Raw genomic sequence first — 22030 nt, 5'->3', positions numbered from 1 at the left:
TGAATCTGTCACGGGAAATTGCATTGGCTATTGTCTCATTTCGTAGCGATTTACTTTTCGACCAGTACATAGCCATATGAGGAACTCGATTGAATGACATTACCAGCAGGACCCCTACAACCACCATAATTTCTTGAGCATCAGTTAGCTGAATTAGCTTTCCTTTTTCCTCGGATAACATTTTAAGTCTTTCGTTGGTACACTCTGCTATCCAAATAAAAAGACTTCTTGGAAATAACTTTAAAAAAATGTCCAAAACTGATGAGTCCTCATCACAATGCAAAATTTGTGGTTCCTGGTATTGTGGAATAGACATTCGCGGGGAAAATGTTGAATGTACACTACTCCATCCTATTCCTATCTGTCTCTGAACATCTTCCTCAGCAGTTTCGTCGTTATCGTCATATTCAGATTCATCTTCATAGTCGATATCATAAGAATCAATGCCGCTTCCGGTATCATCATCAGATGATTCGTCACAGTCAGAGAAACTATCTTGTTCACCAGCAAAATGTCGTTTTCTGTTTCTATGAGTGCAAAATTTCAATAAAAAAGTGAACACATTTTATTCACTTCTTTTCATATTCATATATACCGATTCATATTTTTACGCTCACTGATAATCACTTCTGCGATGGTAAGCAAGGTACCTATTGACGCTTATTCAATTTCTTGAAGCTAAATTTATGAACCAACTTATAACAAGACGGAAAAAATTGCACAACGTCAGACAGATGATAAGTCAATCTAGGAGTTCTTAGATTGAACTTTATGTATTGCAGTACAGACTCCAGTTTACACTATAAATAATTTTTAATGTCTTGGGACAAAATTACTGAATTTTCTCGTAATTTGGACACTCTGCATGAAAAGTTGTATACGCATCAGTTGTGGCTATTTTAGGGCTACAAATCGCAAAATTGCCAAAAATTTACCGTCCACGACAAATACATAAATAACTATTGTATGAAACTGGGACGATAAGCGAAATATGTGCAATTTGGTGAATCACTTCGTGAATTATTTTTTTTATTAAATCAGTTAACAGTTAACAGCAGTCCGTCGTATTTAGCACTGTTCTAGTAATGCGCAGTTTACAAATCAAAGAATATAAAACAACACCGAGAGAACGTGTGCCCTGTGGGCGAGTTGGTTAGTGCGTCTGACCGAAAACTCATAGCTCGCCGGTTCGAATCTCTGTTTTTTTTTTTTTTTTTTTTTTTTTTTTCATTGTAGAAGTGGAGAACAGCACCAACATCAAAGTAACGAAAGCAATAAATGAGTTGTTTATCAAAGGGTTGTAACTGTTGCGACTATTTTTGTACCTAAATTCAAACTCATGCTACCGCTAATAGAACGGATAATTTGGAACACTGCACCAAATTTGATAGCCAAAAAGATAATTGAACACTTTTTATTTATAAAAAAAAATGAATAAGCGTTAATAGGTACCTATTAACACTTATTCACTTTTTTAGTCAACCCAGAGAGAGACTCGACCCGGGGACCTCATGCATGTCGATCTACGACACATGTTCTGAGCCATTCGGCCATGTCAATTATTTGCAACATATAAATTCAACTATTAAAATGAATGGATCTCAGAATGCAATAATAATAATGAATGAATGAGCAGTTCGTTTTTTCCATACATTTGGATTTTTTTTTATTTGTGTCTCACCAAGTACACTAAAAACAAATGTTCTTCAGAAATAACAAACAACATTGAATTCGTTTCTTAGCATCTTTCTAATTTCAACCAACCGATGATCAAAATTTTGACCACTGTCAGTGCGATCGAATGCCAAAATTTGTGTGCAAACTAAACACAGCCAACTTCACAAAGTGGGGTAGTTTTTAAAATATTTTTTAAGATAACAGTTAGATAGAAAATGCTAATACACAGTTTTAGTAACCGAGAAATGTTTATATTTGAAGTTATTTGTAGGAATTTAAATAACTTTCCGTTTTTGTGAGGTTGGCTATGATTATTTCGCTCACAAAATCGTCAAAGTAATCCACTGCACTGTGCCTTACTGTTTCGCAAACCACAGAGATCTATATACTATTCATAGTAACCCGATCACGCAACTTTTATCAAACAAAAAAATATTTGCTCTGTCATTCTACACTTTTCTCACCTTCGTGTAAAAGCCTGAAAACTCCTGAAAACAAAAAAAAAATAATGGAACAACGCAATTGTCAACACAAGAAGATGAAGTACGACTACGAAAAAACTGAGATGGAGTAAGTTTTTCAAGACGTTACGCGGTTATACCGATTATAATTTCGCATCGAATAGTTCGTCTCTAGATGCGTCCTCGGATGAATCATTGTCAGACGAAATAATTGGTAACGACAGTTCCGATTATAATCAGCGGGCAAAGTTCGGAGGCGAATACATGGTGCAAAACATTAAACGCGATGAGCGCCCTACGTTAGGTAATATTGAGTTCTGTAGTAGAAATCTTGAAAAAAATCGCTTACAAATGGAATCATTACTAAAAGGCAAATTTGAGTTGGAAAGTACTGAAGATAGTGACTTCAGCACCAATCATGAAACGATTGAACATTGTAAGCTAACCAGCACCCCGGAGAAATTGCAAGTGCCATCAGGCGTAAAATCTCAAATTGGCAAGATTGAAATGATGTTTGCTTCTTTTGTAAAAAACTCTCAACACGAACTGCAAGTGTTGACCAATTTGATTGAAACTCCGTCCAATTTTGGCGTAGAAAAGCAAACGATGACGACCAGTGAAGTTTTTGGAAATTCGGAAAGCAAGTTAGACTCAGGTTAGAAATTTCTTATCAAAAACTTAGACGCAGGTCACCTTTACCCTTTAAAACTTTTGCAAAACCGAGAAACAGCTCTTTTCCTTTTCTGCGCATTCACAAATGTTTTTTGTGAAAATCCTTGAATGAGTAAAGAATGACTTGCCAGATTTTTATGCCAAATCTTTAATGATTTCAGCAGAAAACGTTACCGTTGCAAATGTTGAAAATGATAAGATTAATAAGAGCGACACAGGATTCGAAGTCGAATGTTCTCAACAGACTATCGTCACTCTTCCTATTCTTTTTGAATATCTGCCAAATGCTGATTTCATGACTAAAAAGAATGTTTTCAATGTCGATCCGAATGCTCTCAATGCCGACGAAATTGTTAATGAAGTGGCGGCTCCAAATGTGGCAAGTGTTTTGAGTATCTCAAAAAAGATAGGCGTGACACCTTTTCACTCATGTAGGAAGGTCCCACTTCAAATGTCGATGAATTTGAGAATGGTGTCCTGAATGCTGAGATTATTTCCGCCGCCGTCGATATCCGTTCAGTTGTCACCGCTGAGGACATGAATGAGCAGCTTAGCCCTATAGATGCTTTTGATGTATCTAAAGACTCAGAACAGCGAATTAAACTACCAATGAGCAGTATCCCTGTCTATAAAGAGAATGAAGTTCTATTGGATAAAGAAGATGTTGAAACGGAAAAAGGTGCAAATATGCCGCATGCGGAAGGCTTGGTGAGTTATTGCCGTAGCCTATTTGCTGTCATATCTTCCAGATTTATAGTATTTTCAGGTAGAACTGGTAATAACATTCTGAAATCAAGCTAAATCATATTAAGTGGTTTAGATGTAGCTATTTTTGCTCAATAGTTCCGATATAAGTACGTCTCCAAGCTTTTGAGATAATTTTTGAACTTTAGGTTGAAGCTTTGCTTCCTCTGACAAATGAATCTGAGCCAAAATATATGAATCGTGCAATCGAAACACTTTTCGATCCAAAATTTTTCGTTGACACTGTTGGTTGGCAGACTGCGGAAAAGCGGATCAACATTAAAGGCAGCTACATTCTTGGATTTTGGAAAAGTACAAAATTGTTTGACGTTCATCCTTTCTTCTCTGATTTACTTAAAACTGACTATGTAGAAAACTTCGAAAATATATTTGGTCCAGATGACAACAATGCAAAATTCATGGGCCATTTTCGACGATACAAAAGCGCTAAAAGAGCAGCGGACAAAGCCTCAGAAAAAAAGAAAAATGCGTCATCCGAAAAAAACTAAATTGTTGGTTTGAATTTTACAGCAGAATAAGTTTGTTCGTCTGTGTATATCTTCTTCAATTTAGTTTTTTGAAACATCCCTACACTGATGTAATTTTTTGTCGTTTAATTTAATAAAAACCTATAATTTCAACGATTTCTTAATTCCGAACCAATTTTGATAACGTTAATAGCTGAATGTTCGAAGCATGATTGGTAAATATAATTAAATCAAATCGCTACAAATGTATCCCTAAATTGCTGTTCCTAATAATATAATAGATATTGACGCGACGTGACGTAGGCGTGTAGGTAGGTTAGCAGAAATCATCGTTGATAAAAATACTTCTACGAAAAGATCACTACCGTTTTACAGTGAAATATTCAATACTTATTTCCTTGCTGATTTCATCGCTAATTTTATCGCATATTTCATCGCTAATTTCATCGCTAATTTCATCGCTAATTTTATCGTTGAGTATTATCGACACTTTTTTATTGATGAAAATCATCGATAAAATTTTCATTGCTAAAATCGTTGATTAGAGTTATGAGCAGGTTCGATTGGGTTAAAGGATGTGAAATGTAAGCATCTCGATAAGAATTGTATTTTCATCCATTGCCTTCTCCTATCTTTCAAACGTTATGGTACCTATGAACTACTATACTATTAGCCTCCAGCGATCGACATAGTTCAGATAAAAATGATTTTGCTCACTTGTCACACGAGCATCGAACATAAGTTCGTTCATCTTATCTAATTGTAGCAACAGATTCGTCTTCATATTTTGATTAGCTTTTATACATCAAGTCATCCCATTTTATGTAATTGTTGTATTATACCTTGGAAGTGTTTTTGACCTACCACTTATCGCATTTACCGAACCGAATCCAATACATAAACGAGCCATCAGAATAGTCGGAGCGTTTGCTGCGACTGAGCCCCGTACAAACCCGTATATCTATTGCGTACGTGACCCTAGTGCGTCTGTCACCCTACTTTGACCGTAAGCCTATTGCGCCGGTTAAAGTAGTTAAAGTAAAGTTATTATGTAATATGTACATCTTACAAATTGCGCATAGCGCAATTACGAAGCCCCGTACGACGTTCCTTTCAAATGAAACAAAAATTTCAAATCGCCCTAAAATTTTATTTTTTTGAAGGGCCTAGTATCGGCCTCAGTCCGAGGACCCAAATTTAAAATTTTTTTCAACTAAATTCTATTCGGCCTTTGATTACCTTCCAAATGAAACAAAAATTACGAAAAACGAATGAAATTTACTCGAGTTCTATGTAAAATACACATAGGGCCCTAGTAGCATTTCACTTCTAAGGCCCTAACTCACGGTCCACTCACCCGATTTTAAAAAACTTTTTTTTCCTAGATTGGTATTGACAATACCTATCATTTGCCGTGTCATTTACATTTCCATCGTTTATTTTGCCATAAATATCACCAAAAGACCTTAAATCACTTAGGTGGCCCTAACTCACGAAGGGCCGACCCGAATATGCCCATCTTCGAACTTAGCCTCACTTTTTCGACTATCTTTCAGGGAAAAAAAAAATTTTGAAATCGGATTTGATTTACTCAAGATATCGACGTGACAGACGGACAGACGGACAGACGGACAGACGGACAGACACAATTTTTATTGCAGATTCGTCATCTATGAACATAGGCAAACACTTTGCCCTTACCGTCTGCTTCGAATTCCATCAATTACACACGGCATCGTAATCCTATAAGCCCCTTTGTACTTCGTACGGGGCTAAAAAATGTTCAACGAGCGAAAAAATGAGTTAACGAAAGATGAAGCGGAATACTTTTTTGGTAGGTTTAGTAGACAATTATGAATGAGCAGCCAAGTCTTGGTAAGACATTGATTTCATTGTAATTCTTTAAAAGCGCCGTGTATTTCACCGTACAAAAAAAAATCGAGCAAATCAACAAATTATGTCTGAGTGGCGAAAATTCGCTTGTAATCCACTCAAATATGTTGAGGAACTCATTTCTGTTACTATGAGAACAGACTGTTTTGACTAAAAATTTAAAAAAACGATGGGAAAGAAGAAGTAAAATGATGAGAAATCGTCGGTAAATTAGTTCAACTTGTGATTTAGAAGAAATCATCGGTAAAATAGTTCAAATTTTCAGTAATTTTGTTTAAATCGTCGGTTAATCAGTTAAGACTGTCGATAAATTAGTTCAATCATCGGTTAAACAGTTCAAATTGTCGATAAATTAGTTCAAACTGTCGGGAAACTAATTCAAATCATCGGTAAAATCGATCCAACAATGAGCAAAGTAGAAAAAGTAGGTAAGACATGATAATGGGCAATGATGGATTGCTGCGTAAATAACAGAAACTGAAAATGTGCCACATTGCGTAAGGCTTAGTATCCAACTTTACGTAAAGCATAATTAAAACCAACTACTAGCTTTCAGACTGCCACAGCAGTAAAATTCCATGACACGTCTATGTGCTAACATTTCAAAATCGTTTCATTATTCAATTAAAAAAGCCTCTGTCTCACTTATTCGTCGACAATTAATTTTATTTACTTATCGCATTGCTATTAATATGCCACTTAATAATTATGTATCGAACAACGTCATGCAATTAAATGCATTTTATTGAGAACGAGTCATAGATCGCCACAGCAAGTTTCGCAATATTATCGAAAAATGAGCAAAATCTAGTTGTTTCTAAAAAAATTACCAAAGACGCAGCCAACGCATGCAATATAAAGTTGAAAAAAATAAATGGTCCGCGATACTTTGATGACTTTTGCATTGGACAACAAGACGTTGAAGAAGACGTAAATAAGTAAAGAACAAAGCCAAATGTGTCCAAATTACAATAATTTTCATAAAATGTGCCTAAATGAAAAATTTACGCAGTAGATGTGGAAATTATCGATTCGAGACGTACGAAAAATTTGGCCGAGTCGTCGTCTTATGACTGGTATGGACAGGAGTCTTGGCCTGGCTCACAAAGATATGTTTTCTCAAAAATACGGAATTACATCCGCACAAGTCATGTCAGAGAGTAGAAGCAGTACTGCCAGTGGCAGTTCCCATCGATAATGTTCAGAAAAAATCACCACGTGATTATATTCATCTGAGTTAGCAAACCTTTCGACGGTGGGGTTGAATAGAATTTAATTGACATTTGAATACACTTTTGGGTTCCACAGGTTCCACAACGTTTTCTGGTTTTCAACCGCAGCACCATTTGGTTCCATGGATTCCATGGAACCTAAAGCATACAGAAAGATTGGTATAGTTTCGCTTTCTCCATTGGTACTAGTACCATTGCTATCAGACTATCAAAAACTACCGATTATAACTCCAATCAGATCTCTAGCACTCTCTCTAGCCTTGGGTGCCATTGGATCATTGAAACCAAATGATGCAGTTGAAAATTAAAATAGAAAGTTTGTGGAACCTTGTTAAGAACTGATCCAAAATGCATTCAAATGTCAATAAAATTCCATTCAACCGCACCGTGTTACACAGATAGCAAGCAAATATAACCAACATTTGTGACTCGATTTTTGAGACATTTGTAAAAGTGAACAATAAAGAATCTTTGCAGATTCGAGTAGGTCAACGATCTTACATCGTTATTTTTCATTTACCTTTCAAATAACCCAAAATCAAAGAGCAATACACTTCAATTTATATATCAAGTTGTTCGCACACACACTCACGCCAACTATATGAGATTCATCTCGATAACAATTTGTATCGGAAAATGTTGCTCAGGTATCCAAAACCATTGCATAAATGTAACATTATACACACGAGTATCGAGTGTGTATGTTTCTCGTGTAATTGCAATTATGCAGAAAATATTTGCTTTGCATTGCGTAACACAAAATGTGCAGAGTTCTTCTTAACCGTACCGCTTCGGAAAAGTAAAAGTGCAATTGTTTACAATAATTCTGTTGCACTTTCCGAATGAGGCGAGAAACGAGTATTAGTTTTGCAACCAGAAACGTATATTATATCGAATTCATGAAGCAGATATAACAGGTCGGACTGACGTATATAATGAAATGTTGAATCGAGAATTTTTGCTTAATGATTGCGCGATTGTAACCCATATAAATGAGACTGTCGAAATTCTTGTTTTTGGTTTTCAATCAATTTTTCATTTGGCTGTAACTTGATTAAATTTTAAATGTCTTTAAGGAGTGCTGCACTTTGGAACCTATCAATTTTGGTTCCGTTATTTTTAAAAGAAATAAAATTAAGAACGTAATCAGATAAAAGATCGACATGTTGTTGAAAGTGACCGTGTATACCGCTAGTCTGTGGCATTTTTTATCAAAAGTGAATCAACTGAATCATCAAAAAGTACAGCAACATTGTATTCCACGAATTCGCAACATTTTATTTAAAAAAAAGCCACAAGTTTCGATGCACCCGTGTTACACGATAATCAGAGCTACAATTTTTTATTATCAGCAACCAACAATGTTTTGAAAACAAAGAAAATGATTTGATGCAATCACCTTTTTTGTATCTAAGTCGCTTCTTATCGGAAATTAATTGTTTGCTGATAAATGAGAGTTCAGTATTTCTAATTGATTAAATTTAAAGACTTTTGAATTTGTGGTCTTAACTTAGCGGCTTTGAAAATGGGAAAATGTGTTCGATTTTGCAATCTATTGAGGTGTTGACTCAGCGCAATATTTTTGTATAACGCAAAGCCGTTGATTCGTTTCGAACAAAGGAAAACTGCATTAATTGGTGTCAATAGGTCGACAACTTTTTTATGGGCCTAGGGAAGCTAGTAATTGTGTAGGTTGCGTGTGTGAAGGCTAGGTATACAGCTACACACTTGACGATAAGACAGTTACCGAAGCAAGTTCATCAAAAGACACACAAGTGGGTTTACGAGTAACACAAAAAAGTTGTCTCCGAATTAATGAATTACGTACGTAACACCATCAAATGTATTCGGGCTTATAGCCTACCCCATGCGAAAATATTCTTCTCGCAATAAATCATTTTCGTAGAAGGCAAACTATGATGGCAAACTAACTCTCGCATGAGGCAGACAATAAAATGGACTTTTCACACACGACGAGGAAGAGGTAAGTATTGTCAGATTTGTAGCCTGTTCCAGTTCGTGATGAAACAATTGTTGTCCGTAGAGTAAACTGTTCGAAAACTTCATACAGAGTGTTCCAGAGCGAACAGTAATCACACTTTTTGAGCAGTTAGCGCGCTTTTCGAACACGCAACGGTAAACTCTATGAAAACAATTTGTTCCCACTGCCTCAACTATTCGAAAATTGTGCCAACTGTTCGAACTGGAATACCCCATTATTCCTTTCGATCTATTTTACTACATTTTTTAGCATGCATTTTACCACAATATGATAACATTTATTAATCAGAGCTTGTTGTTTATTTTTGTCGTTAGTATCGATAACAGATGAGTAGAATTGTTCACTGATTTATTGTAAATCAAATTGTTCACGTTCAATAACATGAAGGATGTGCTTGAACTAAAATTAAATGGAAATTGAAGTTTCGCTTTTGTCTATTTATCGACTTTGACGAATTTTAGCAGTCTTTGGTTTTTGTTTTGGATTAAGGAATTGATTGAGATCAGTAACTATATCAGTCCTTACTCCCAACCAACGTTTTGTTGCAATGGTAACTAATGTGTGGATCTTCGGAAAGTCCGTTGACGTAATGGCGCCCGTTATTAACTGTAAATGTTTCGAAAATGTCGATTTTTCCACAGACTACTGAACGCAAGGTCGATGCCGTAAGGAAAAATAAAGGGATCAGAAACTATATCAACCTATTAAGTCAGAAGAACATTGAAAATTCACTTGAAAATGTACTAGATCAAAGGTCAGTTCATATTTTTACTGGAATCTGACCTTTGGTCTGCTTCATTTTTAAGTGACGTCAACTTCTGACGTCAAAGTTTGATAGAGTTTTTTTCACAGTTACATTTTCAGACAAATTTGAAATTCAAACAGAACGACAACGTTACAACGAACAACGACTGTTCCATGAAACCAATACTCTCCAAGGCTTTATATACTTTGGTAAGGTCACGCAGATCGCTATTTTATTAGATACGCGGGAACACACCTTTTCCATACAAACAAATTCACCAAAATTGAATTTGTTTGGCGTGGTGAATTTTTTGTATGAAACGTGGTGTGTAACCCGCGTATCAGCATCTGCGTGACATCCCTAAAGTATGAAGCCTTGATACTCTCTAGGTAGGATACTCTCCAGCATCGTAACTGTCTCTTTACGTGTATGCGAAAGCAGGCTAGGGTGTACATCACTTCAAAAGGATGTGTTCAAATTTCATCCAATCCCACTGCATTTTCACATTCAATTGCATTGCTTTTATCCTTCGCGCGAGGCGTTAATTTACTTCGACTTTTCGCTATAATGATGAGGATCGGAACATTTTCCAGCCTTCCAATTCATTCAATTTTCTTATGACTTCTTTTCTTAACAAAACACACAAAGGGAAGATGATACATCCGCGAATGTATGTTGTGTAAATAAAAACACTTTTAACATTTCAATATAAATTCAACATACCTGTGTGCTTATATAGGTCCGGTCAATGAGTTCACTGTTCTGCTTTATTTGTCTTTTATTCCAACGACAAAAAGTCAATATTTGTACCGATGACACTTTAAGTACTTCTTCACCTCTTAAAACTTCAAATTATTCATCAAAACAAAATAAAAAACGGAGAATATTTCCGCTTCAATTAATCAATTCGAAAAAAAAATTCTCACTCTCAAGTCACATTATACGATCACTCTGTGTGTTAACGGAACGATTCACTTTCATCGAATTAATTTTTTGGTTTTTTTGTTTTTATAAAAGAATTAATTTTGATTGTTGCCGTCGTTTTATTTGCATTTATTTAACTACGCCGAGAGTTCATTCATTGATTTAATTTATTTTTTTATTTTGTCGTTTTAAATTGCTTATAACGATTCTATTGCACTGACACTTTGCACCGATTTATTAACAACTATAATATCATCATTGAGCACTTTGTCTAAAAACACGTCTGAGTATCGAGTTATGTCCGTACAGAATAAACCAAAACGTCCAGGAATTGATAAAAAAAATTCAGTCCGTACAACCGAGCGGCTGATTAACGATTAAAAGTTTTTCTTTTCAAATTGCCCACAGAGCTTATAATGTCGACGATATACATTATAGTATAGCAGCGCAGCGCCTATGTGTACGATGTAAATATATAATATGCGAAGAAAAAAAGAGCACCCAACTCACAGTCAAACTTAATTTTTAACTTGGCTTGTTCATAAAAAGAAAGATAAACTTTTTTTAGCTTTTCAATTCAATATATACACAAACACACAGCCACACATGCTGCAAGTTTGTGCTACAATTATTCATTTTTTTATTTACAGCGGCACACTGGGCTGGAGCGTGATCTGTACAGTGATTTTGTGTGTGCGTGCTAGATGTTTGTTTGTGGCTTTTGATTGTTGTTTTTATTGATGACAATTTATATTTGTTCAAAAATGAAGTTCAGTTTTTATTATGGATGTTATGGATGCTGCTGAGCTGATACATAAATGTTTGTTTATGCTGATTGTCTCCACTGATGTTGTCACACAATTTTTGTTATTATTATTTGGTGGGCCTTAAATAGGCGTTATCAATCATTTCAGTAACTATTATGACAGTATACCAAGTACATACTGTATGGAGTGTGCATTTAACGGAATCTTTTCAATTCTGTTTTCTTTTCGATAATAGATACCGGTTGGATATCCTCATGTATGAATTGAGTCATTGAGTGATTTCGTCATCAGTTATCATCGATAGAAACAACAGCTCGGCTGAAATTGATATTATAGAGAGCAAAGTGCAGGGCTTTGTACGGATATGGATAAGAAATCCGATAGACTATTGATGATAGAGTTACCGTACATGAAAGAATAAATAGTCGGCATATATTTAAGAACCAATGTAAGAGAAATTTTCGGACTGTTCAGATTTCTAAGAAATATGATTATCTAAAATAAGGGGCTGTTTACATATGACGTCACGCTATTTTACGGAATTTTCGACACCCTCCTCCCCCTCGTCACACAAAAAGGGTCAAATTTAACCCAAATTTGTTAGAACCGTCACGTTTTGCTGTACCCCCTCCAATCATTCGAGTGTGACGTCATATGTGAACAGCCCCTAAGCCTTCCTCTGGAGCTCGCGATTTGATTGAAAGTTGTTAGAAGGAGGGGGTTAAAAATGACAGATCCAAGTAGATTACATGACCTGGAAGGAAAACGAAACAGCCGTCTCATTATTGACTTCAGTTTTACCAAAGTAATATCACCAATACAGACATGAAAACTGAACAAAAATTGTCTGGTTGCGTAAATAAATGTTAAAATTTCAGAATTTTTCTCCTTAGGCCATTGGTATGCAACTCGCAAAATTGCTGAAAATCTACCGTCCACAACAGATACGTAAATAACTATTACTCTAGCTACTACATAGCGATGCGAAATTTTTCTTTCGTTCTCCTGTCACATTGGACAGAAAAACAATAGTCATTCATGCAACGAGGGAAAAAAGTTGAAAATTGCATTTCGATGGTGTTGTTTGCAGCCGTGATTCACAATGATACAGAAAATGGCACGAGAGTCCTCATTATCAGCGAGGACCACCACCCGAGAAAATGCAATTTACCAATGAAAGTATACAGGTATGGTCTATTGTCAAAATTTGTATGGAGCGGAGAAAATAGCGATTTCATATAAAGAAACTCACCTCTCCATGAAAATCATTGAAAGGTGAGTTTGTTTTTCCCGATGTCAACCTAACGTTTTTCACACAAAGGTTTCCGAAGTTTTAGCGGAGGAGAGAAAATTCCGTTGTGAAAATTCTTAATTAGCTATCCTTCACGTTAGTGGAGTTACTTTAGTTGTCAATTTTTTTGAATGTAAAATCATCAGCAAAGATGTGTTCGTTCCCGGGTGCGTATCTAATAAAATGGTAATTTGCATGACCTCCCCAAAGTTTAAATCCTTGTGCACTCTGCTCTACGTAGCAGTAGATCCAAATATAAAGGGGAATCATTCTAACACATGAGACGTGTGCTTCACAGGGCCGGGTTAACACAATGGGTTAGGAGATACTCAGACCACTCTGTCGCTTTAAAAGAGAAATGGAATGCTATGACACACATCAATCTCATGACCTTGTAAACGTCAAACACGATCTCAGCTGTCGACATGTCGAAAGAAGTTTTTTGTAGGAGATAGCGCTAGTCTCTCTTCGCAGAGATTTCCTGGTGAAATTTACAACAAACGCACCAATTCATACTTCAAAATTACGAGAGTCCAAGGTTCAGCAAACGCTCTTGTTACAAGAGTCTTGTATTTGAGTCTCTTTCCTTTTCCTTTTCATACAATGTCAAAAAAAAATTAGATGCACCCTGGTGCAATTTATAGATATTTGACCTTTGTCTACACAATTAATTTTATTGTGGTGGAATTAAATTATAAATTTATTGACGCGTTTATTTAACCACACTCAAACGTACAAATATTAACAGTTAATGGATTTGTGCATATACGTAATCGAGTTGAACAAATGATAAAAATAGTACATTACTTGGCATGGAGCAAATGATGGAAATGGTGCTTCTTCTATGAATTATCGGTAAACACACAAGAAGTACCATTTCCATCATTTGCCCCATTGCCAAGTAAGGTATTTTACGTGTTACGGCATGTTTTATTTTCATTTACATTGCCTAATCACGTAAAGCATTGTACTTACGAGGTTCCAAGTTGTGTATTTGATAAGTGGGGTGTTACACGTTACAGCCCGACCCGAAGGGGAGTAATATACTATTATTGAAAAACTTGAGGTGAAGTCTTGGCTCCATGTAGTAAAGTTAACTTTACCTCACGTTTTTGAATAAAAATAATCAATTACTTCAACAAAATGTGTAAAGGAACTCAATAGCCAGGGACAAATTCCCTTTATTGTTTGTGATAATAATATTTTCATTGAATATTTTCATTGAATTTTCTCAATGTTCGTTTAAATATTACACGGAATAACTATAAAAAGTTGCACCTTTTTTTAATGAAAGTAACACCTTTGTTTATTGTAATATTTGCTCCGAAATGTCTTCTCATCTGTTATCAGCAAAGAGAAACAAGCGTTGAGCTCTGACCTGGGTTTTCTTATATTATAATGAAATATTTGTGATGATAACTTCGTAACTTCTTCGTATCCGCGTCCATCCGCGAAAAATGGCGACCGTTGTTTTGTGTCAAAAAGTGTTAGCTCAGAGTAAAGGTAATAAATGTTTGTGGTGGTGTAATCTACTACGAGAAAACACAATAGTTCACTAAAATTGGTACATCCTCACAAACATTTATCATTATTACTCAAACGCAACACTTCTTGACGCAAAACGATACTCCCACTATATCCAGAAAGGACACACGGATACGAAGTTATCATTGAAAATATATTATTTTTTTGCACAAAAAGCTACAATTTAGCACTGTGTCGATTCGTCTAAATGAAATATTTTGTTTGGTAGCACTATAGGAAATATTCGAAACAGTTACATTTGTAGCCAAAAGTTCACTCAAACTTCATAATTCGGGTAGTTGTAGTGTGTTTGACTTAAATACGGTGAATTTGTGTGCACAAATCTCCAACAACAGTTTATTGACTTTTATCAATACTCTCTCGGTGTGTTTGGGACTAAACCTACCTTGCCCGTTTCTCTTCTATATACTCATTGAAGAGTATAACCTGAAGTGAATCATAACTCGCCGATCCATGAAGCAATTGTTTTCTTCTCGAATTTATTACCTCTTAATACATTCATTCCTGAACCCAATACCACATCTGTATATAGAAATACAGTTAAAACAATGCTCTGACAATACATCTCGCAATGAGAATGGACTTTTTTACCTGTCGTCTTAAGAAAGACGCACAGGGGTTTAGAGGGTCTACGGATTATCTGTGTAAGAAAAGAAATTTCGTCCATTGATCCACCGTTCACTCAGAGTCTCAGCGTCAGTTTTTTACCATATTCAAGACTTCAACCGAGCTAAATAGAACAATAAAAAAAACGACATAAGGGCCATATTCTAAGTCCAAGTACAGTAAAATCCGCGTAAAAACGCAAGAGCGAAATAAACAAATACGGAAAGTCGTCCGACTCTCGTTTATCCCTAGAGTACCTAGAGACAGCGTGTCGTTCCGCTAAATTCAAAAACTTTTGAGTTCATCTTTACAATTCCCATGAAATGTAAAGTGAAGAGAAACACATTGGGGAACTCATCAGGGACGACAATGTGTGGTAGTTTTTCAATTTATATGCGTTCTACGGTAAGGTGGATAACTGTCAATCAAAGGAAAACGCACGACTAGAAAAACACAAGGTCAGTAAACATAACAATAGTCACCAATCGTTTACGAACCATTACTCAACATTTTATTGAAAAACTATAAAACTATAAAATATAATAAAGAATAAGGATCTGACCTTTACCATACATCCACTCGTTCATACATCATCCGGTACCTCATTCATTTCATATCACTTTCACCTCAACTCTAACAACAAGAAAACAAAAACATTCACACTGAAACAAAAGAAAAAGAAACAAATGACACTAGCAGCACACTCAATACTCTCTCTAGCAAACAAACTCTCAGTTGTCTATGTCAAATTCACACCTTATTTCTTGTATTTTACAAACACTATTCTACATTTTGACTGACTACGCTGTAATCTACAAGTAAATTCCAAAGGCTACTTGATTCTTTCACCACCTTAATAAAAGTAGTTTGTTTGCTAGAAAGAGTATTGATTTTATGAAGTATTAACATGACACTCCTTATCAACCTGACACTCCTTATCAACCTGACACTCCTTATATACTTGACGCTCCTTATTACACTGTTACTCCTTTCTTTATCACACTTACATCTTATCACAGAAAACGCGGACGTCCTTTAAGGGCCCTTTTGTCCCTTTTTTCAATCAAATACATCAACGGATCAAACAAGAGTTGATTATTTATTTACCAAGGGAAGAAAATTGGAAATTCCAACAAAAGCGAAAGAGGACCACAATTCGGCCGAGTTGGAATTTCCTATTTCTCCCTAAGGTGAACACATAATTTTTCATCCGTCTTGCCATGAATAACAGTTTTTATCCTTTAAAACAAACACATCAATTTTCAAAACACTTGCAAAGAGACAACCTCTTGTTCATCCTATGAGAAAAGAAACGGTTGGAAAATAAAAAATTTCTTAACTGAATTGTCAACAGAGGACAAAACGCCATGTGGAGTAAGAAAATAAGGTTATGCATTCATGCCGCACGGGGCACGGATGAAATAGTACATTGCTGTCTTGCTGGGTATTTCGAGCCGAAGATCATCCCACCCACCTCAACAAAAAGTGTCCAGCAAGACAGTACAGTCTTGTAACCAGAAACTGCGAAAAACCCGTTTTGAGCAAGACAGTAATGACGCATTTTCTGGCCGCAAGTACATTTTAGTACATTCTGTCATGGAATTAATGCTGTCACTGCTGAACCAACTTCATAATGGTGACATTTGTTCTGTAATAACAAATGTGAAGTTGGTTCACATAATGAAGTACAATGAAAAAAATGTGGCACCTCTACAGGCCAACCCACTTGTCCCATAAGGACAGCAAGACATCATCGTTTATTGTCGCTATCGTCACAAGCAGAACATAACGACTGGCATATCCAAATACGTCGAAAGGGTTAATGTTCTGGTACAAAATCGGAATTATGTACGATGAACGCAACTGCATATAACTCTTCATCCAAGTAAAGTGTAACGTCACTACATCTGTTAGTTTTGTTTGGTTTGGCACAATCATAATCTGTACGTCTCCCGTCACCAAAACAAAGTGTAACCTGATTTTGCCTCGACAATAGAGCAACTTTTCGGCACTCACAATACATGGCGTCAATTCTGGATATACTGGACTCGTCAGTCTCGCCAGTTTATCTGTTAAACCACGATGTTGGTCAAAACATCAGCGATGCGTTATACGCCAACTGGAACTCAGACTTATCAGAGGAAATAGCACGGCTCGAATTACCTTCACTAGTTGTCCCAAACTTGAGTGCCCTAAAATGCAACAACTATAACTCAGTCACCAAAACAAAGTGTAATCTGATTCTGCCTCGATAATCGAGCCACTTTTCAGCATCGGTACAATACTCACAATACATGGCGTCAATTCTAGATTTGTCGGACGAATTTGGTGGGGTAGCAGAGCTGAACTGTCCTGAACACGAAGCTTTCCCAAATATTGCATTTAATAATGGAGAGGAGAATATGGGTAGCGACCTGTACTATATACTGGACTCGTCAGTCTCGCCAGTTACTCTGTTTAACCACGATGCTGGTCAAAACATCAGCGATGCGTTATACGCCAACTGGAATTCAGACATATCAGAGGAAATAGCACGGCTCGAATTACCTTCACTAGTTGTCCCAAACGTGAGTGCCCTAAAATACAGCAACTACAACTCAGTCTCGTCCAGCAGCAATATCAATCGAATGCCTCCCGTTAAGCCTTCACATTGTCGCCTAGATCGGAACGCAAAGAATAGCGTTAATGAATCGAATGCTTCCAGGTTAGGACATATAGTTTGTGTTGGCAATCTGATCACAGTCATAATTTCAGGGTATTTTCAGATCCATTGCGCACACTCCCAAAGTGCAGCATTTTGAATCATATATCGTTGTTGCTCTCGAGAATATTCAGAGGGAAGGAGTATTCCTACATAGAAGTACTATGACGCCTGTGGACAGCACTGAGCAATCAGAAGATGCATCGCATTTGGATAAATGTCAGGTAATTGCAACGGATCTTATCTTGTAGCGAGTTGGGAAATCAGATGAGATGAACGAACCTATATATCGTGGCGTATCTTTAATCTCTTTGCGCACCACTGCTATGCAACCAATTTGTGGAAATCACAAATCTGCATGTTATTTTTGTGAATATTCATTATGCCATCTCTAGCAATCTAACCACAATAAATTTTATAAAGGTGTTTGATTGTACAAACAAAGGAATAAGGTGATATTTTGAAAGCATCAAAACAAAGTTTGTTTGCTAGAGAGGGTATTGGAATTTCACACAAAAATAATAACAAAATTCGTTGTCGATGACTGTCTGTAGACCGTTCGTGCGAAATGAAGTCAACAAATTAAATGAAGAAAAACGAAAAGATGACTCATCGGAATGCATCGTCCTTTATATAGTTTATGATCCAATGAATCCTAATATATTTTTGCTATTTCTACAATTCTAGCAAATTTTATCCATTTACCGTCGAATGCACCGCCAAACCGTTTCGATCGATCCAAGCCATTTATTGTCTAACAAAATGTGACGTATTGACAGAGGCACTGAGGGCAAATATAATCTTAGCGCCAGTTTTCCTATTTGAACTTCGTTTATAATTGAGATAGTAGTCAGGGGAGCCGACCTGTATTTATGAGTATAGTGGTGCCCACGACAAACATTTGATTCATAGTACTGTAAAAATACTAGTGTTCAGTATCAATGAACTTTCGAACGGTGATGCCTGAGCCTTGCTTGTCATTAGAAGTCGGCGCCTCTGATAGTACTAAAGAACATTATCGAAAAGAATGATTTAACATCGACCATGATGTGCTAAAATATTTTTTTAGTTTTATAAGAGAAGAAGAAGAAAAATAATTGCGAGCGAAGCGAGCTAAAATATTTATTTGTAACAAAGGCAAAGCATCCCTTTTAGAACTTTTTATTGAACGCAATGTGGAAAGAAAATAACGAAAATTTAAACAAACATCCAAAAAGTTGTAAATTTCAAGAAATAGGGTAGAAATGAAATTTGATAATTCGAAGTGTGAAATATAGTCCTTGCCTTCGGCTCGAGCTACAAACTTCCACTCGTCTCAATAACAAGCCAGTAATGTATTAAAAACTCAATGCTAGATACGCAAAAGTTTCTTTTATATAAATGAACAACGCCGCAGGCAGGCTTTTAAAAATTTTACTTAGAAAAAAATTAACATTTTCTCATTAGACAAGATATGCCATTGAATAACTGAATTCAGCGCCAAATTTGTCCAGTGTCATGGGCAAGGTAAATATAGGTAAATATAGTATATATACCTTGGTCATGGGCACGGTACGTAATTGCACTTGGGTTGATCCGGCACTGCGTAAAGGCCAAATTCAGTAGAATCGAGCGATGCGCCCTTGCATTACAAAAAAGGAAAAATTCACTAGGATCGAACCAAACGACCAGACGGTACATTTCGAAAGATGATAAATTCGCAAGGATTGAAGAAAAAGCAAAATAGCATCTAATCAAATTAAATTGTTTTAGTGTGTTTGCTACCCTATATTATGTCGATGGTATACTGGATTACCCAGGTGAACTTTCATCTCACTGACGATACTCTTCGTTTCGATTCTTTAATTTAAAGTTTGCTCCTGTCTTTTTGCCGTGACCTGTGATGAACATAAAAATGGCTCTTTGGAATGTCTTCGACACTTTCATTCTAACGCCTTTCATTTTCGTTTCTCAGGGTCAATTAATTGGGAAAAACATCAAAGTCCCCCTTGAAAGTTTCGCAATTGGTCGTCCTAAACGTAAGTTCTTCTTCTTCTTCCGCTTAACTTTGTTTTGCAAAAATTTAAGTCGACTTAAGAGTCAATTCGCCAATTTTTCGACCACTTGGAAAACAATCTATCCCCGATATTATTGAGTTATAGCTCATTCGATTCGTCGTTCAATTCTAGCGATTGTTTCAAAAATTGAAAATTTGGCTGACGAATCGACGAATTGACTCTCAATCACTGTTGTTCTCATTTCAAAGAAAAGAAAACCCACATCTGTACAGAGTGCAACAAGCATTTTGATAGGGCGGATCATCTGACCAGACATTTAAGGATCCACTTTGGTAAGTAGTAAGCTCGTGGCTTTCTTTTTGCTACGTGGGGAATTTCTGTGATCAAATTTTGAATTTCAATTTACTAGGCGAAAAACGATTTGAATGTGCAGAATGCGGTGTTGATTTCTCGAAGCAAAGCTTATTGACCCTTCATGAAAGAATTCATTTTGGTAAGTGAAAACAAAGTTCAATTCGGAGATACTCAACCCGAGATAAAGCTCAAATTAAAATAAAAAGATTTTAGGGCACAAGCCGTTCAAATGTTCGGTTTGTGGTGCTGTGTTCCAATATAAACGTGTTCCAATCGAAAAACACTGTGACAAACTGAGATTTCAAAATTTTGTTTCTTTTGGTTGTTAAAGTCAAAGTTTACGAAACTTTTTCGTTCAGATTCTAGGTCGTTCACGTGTGACATCTGCAAGAAATCATTTCGGCGTGCGGAATGTTTGAGGGATCACAGGAATATTCACACTGGTTTGTTTGCCGACTCTGAGAGTGGAGACCTGGAATTAAACTGAAATTTTGATTGCAGGCGCAAAGCCGTACAACTGCAAGCTGTGCAATAAAACGTTTGCCCGACGTTCTACGTTATCCGTTCATCGTAAATCTCACAAAATGTGCTAATTTTTGATATTTCTTTTATATTGGAGCGAGGAGCGACGACGGTGGCGTACTTGCCGTGTACATTGACAAAAAAAAAACGTTTTTAATCTGTGTGGAAAGAAAATCCTTTGTGTTACTGTTTTGTATGATTGTAATTAAATTCTGAATAAATGTCTCGTGTTCGAGGTGTTTGTCTGTACAAAAAACGTTTCGATCGACCAATGCGGCCTTGACCGCTTGATATTGAGTAATTACGAACAGGTACGTTTTTAAGTTTTTCCATGAATTTTACACTAGTAAAAGTGTCGCTCTCTTAATCGAGCATGAAAACTTGTTTGTATCTTTTCGCCCAATGTCAAGTTAATTTACTTTCGAGTCAATACCAAACTATACATTTTCGAACAATATCTGCGCTTTCAGCGATGATTGTTATGAAACGCTTTCTTCATTACAAACCCAACCGACTTTTTATAATCAAGTCGAACATAGAATAGCTATTTTGCTAACTAGTTAGAAAATGGGGATGTTTTGCCCTAGACCCTAGAACTGCAGTGAATTCTGACGATTTTTCTGGTTCCTTTCTGAATTCTGTAGATGGTTAAGGTAACAGCAGGCCAGTTAATAAGAAGAAACCAGAAAGGAACCACTAAAATTGTCACATTTCCCCGCAGTTCTGAAGTTGTAGGGTAGGGAAGACAGTGGACCATGAAGACGTGACTTATTTTTCTAAAGTTCGTTCTTTCTTAGCGTACGTACTATTTGAATTCCCCTATTTTCCAAGAATATTTTTGACGAGACGCGACCAATTCTTTTAATCTTTTCTGTTTTTACACAGATAAAAATATGGGATTACAATTTTTAGCTCTGAGGGTATTACTTTCAAAAAGCAATTGGGGATTAGACTTTTAATCTTCACTAGAAATTGAAAAATTTAATTTCTTCAGGGATTAAAAGTAGGACTAACAATAATATTGGGGATTGAACGAGAATTTTCCGTCTATAATTTGATTGTCTTGAAATCACACTTTTGTGTTAATTTGGTTAGAACACACGATTTACGTACAAGAAGATATGTGAGAAAATTTAATTGAAACATTTAGTTTGGCCTTAAAATGTTTCAATGGGACCCGATGCTTTATTCTTCCTTGCGATACCATTATTAAATCATTAAATCAATGTAGACACTACAAAGATAGTATAGATAGACATACAAATTGAAGGAAATTGCACTTTTAGCCGTGAACTATTCCACATTACTATGGGAAAACAGACATTTTTGAATTTAAATGGTTAAATACTTTAAAAAAATGGTAAGAAAAGTACAGAAGAATATAAAAATAAAAATCATGAAAAAATATT

The 22030-nt window shown here is 36.1% G+C and overlaps 2 protein-coding genes and 1 long non-coding RNA gene across 3 annotated transcripts in view; 1 reads left to right on the top strand and 2 right to left on the bottom strand.

Moving 5' to 3' along the window:
- The window catches only part of LOC119079038 (ATP-binding cassette sub-family G member 4), a 46704-nt gene extending 35394 nt beyond the window's left edge, over positions 1 to 11310 (bottom strand). The window contains exon 1 of the mRNA XM_037186825.1: positions 10638 to 11310. The gene's annotated coding sequence lies outside the window, so the exon portion shown is untranslated. The remainder of the gene's footprint in view (positions 1 to 10637) is intronic.
- Positions 11311 to 12107: 797 nt separating this feature from the next.
- The window catches only part of LOC119079141, a 29390-nt gene continuing 19467 nt past the window's right edge, over positions 12108 to 22030 (bottom strand). The window contains exon 4 of the long non-coding RNA XR_005088107.1: positions 12108 to 12282. This is a non-coding gene — a long non-coding RNA (uncharacterized LOC119079141). The remainder of the gene's footprint in view (positions 12283 to 22030) is intronic.
- On the top strand, positions 16947 to 20866 carry LOC119079087 (zinc finger protein 300-like). Its single transcript, XM_037186903.1, has 8 exons — positions 16947 to 17279; positions 17358 to 17751; positions 17813 to 17972; positions 19703 to 19766; positions 19994 to 20077; positions 20155 to 20238; positions 20459 to 20542; positions 20601 to 20866. Exons 1-8 carry the CDS (start codon positions 17069 to 17071, stop codon positions 20690 to 20692), a joined length of 1173 nt encoding a protein of 390 aa, XP_037042798.1. The 5' UTR covers positions 16947 to 17068; the 3' UTR covers positions 20693 to 20866.

This window comes from Bradysia coprophila, unplaced genomic scaffold, assembly GCF_014529535.1.
Source record: "Bradysia coprophila strain Holo2 unplaced genomic scaffold, BU_Bcop_v1 contig_297, whole genome shotgun sequence".
Taxonomy (NCBI): domain Eukaryota; kingdom Metazoa; phylum Arthropoda; class Insecta; order Diptera; family Sciaridae; genus Bradysia; species Bradysia coprophila.
Note: the sequence above shows the minus strand (reverse complement) of the source record. Positions and strands in the feature narration are given on the sequence as shown.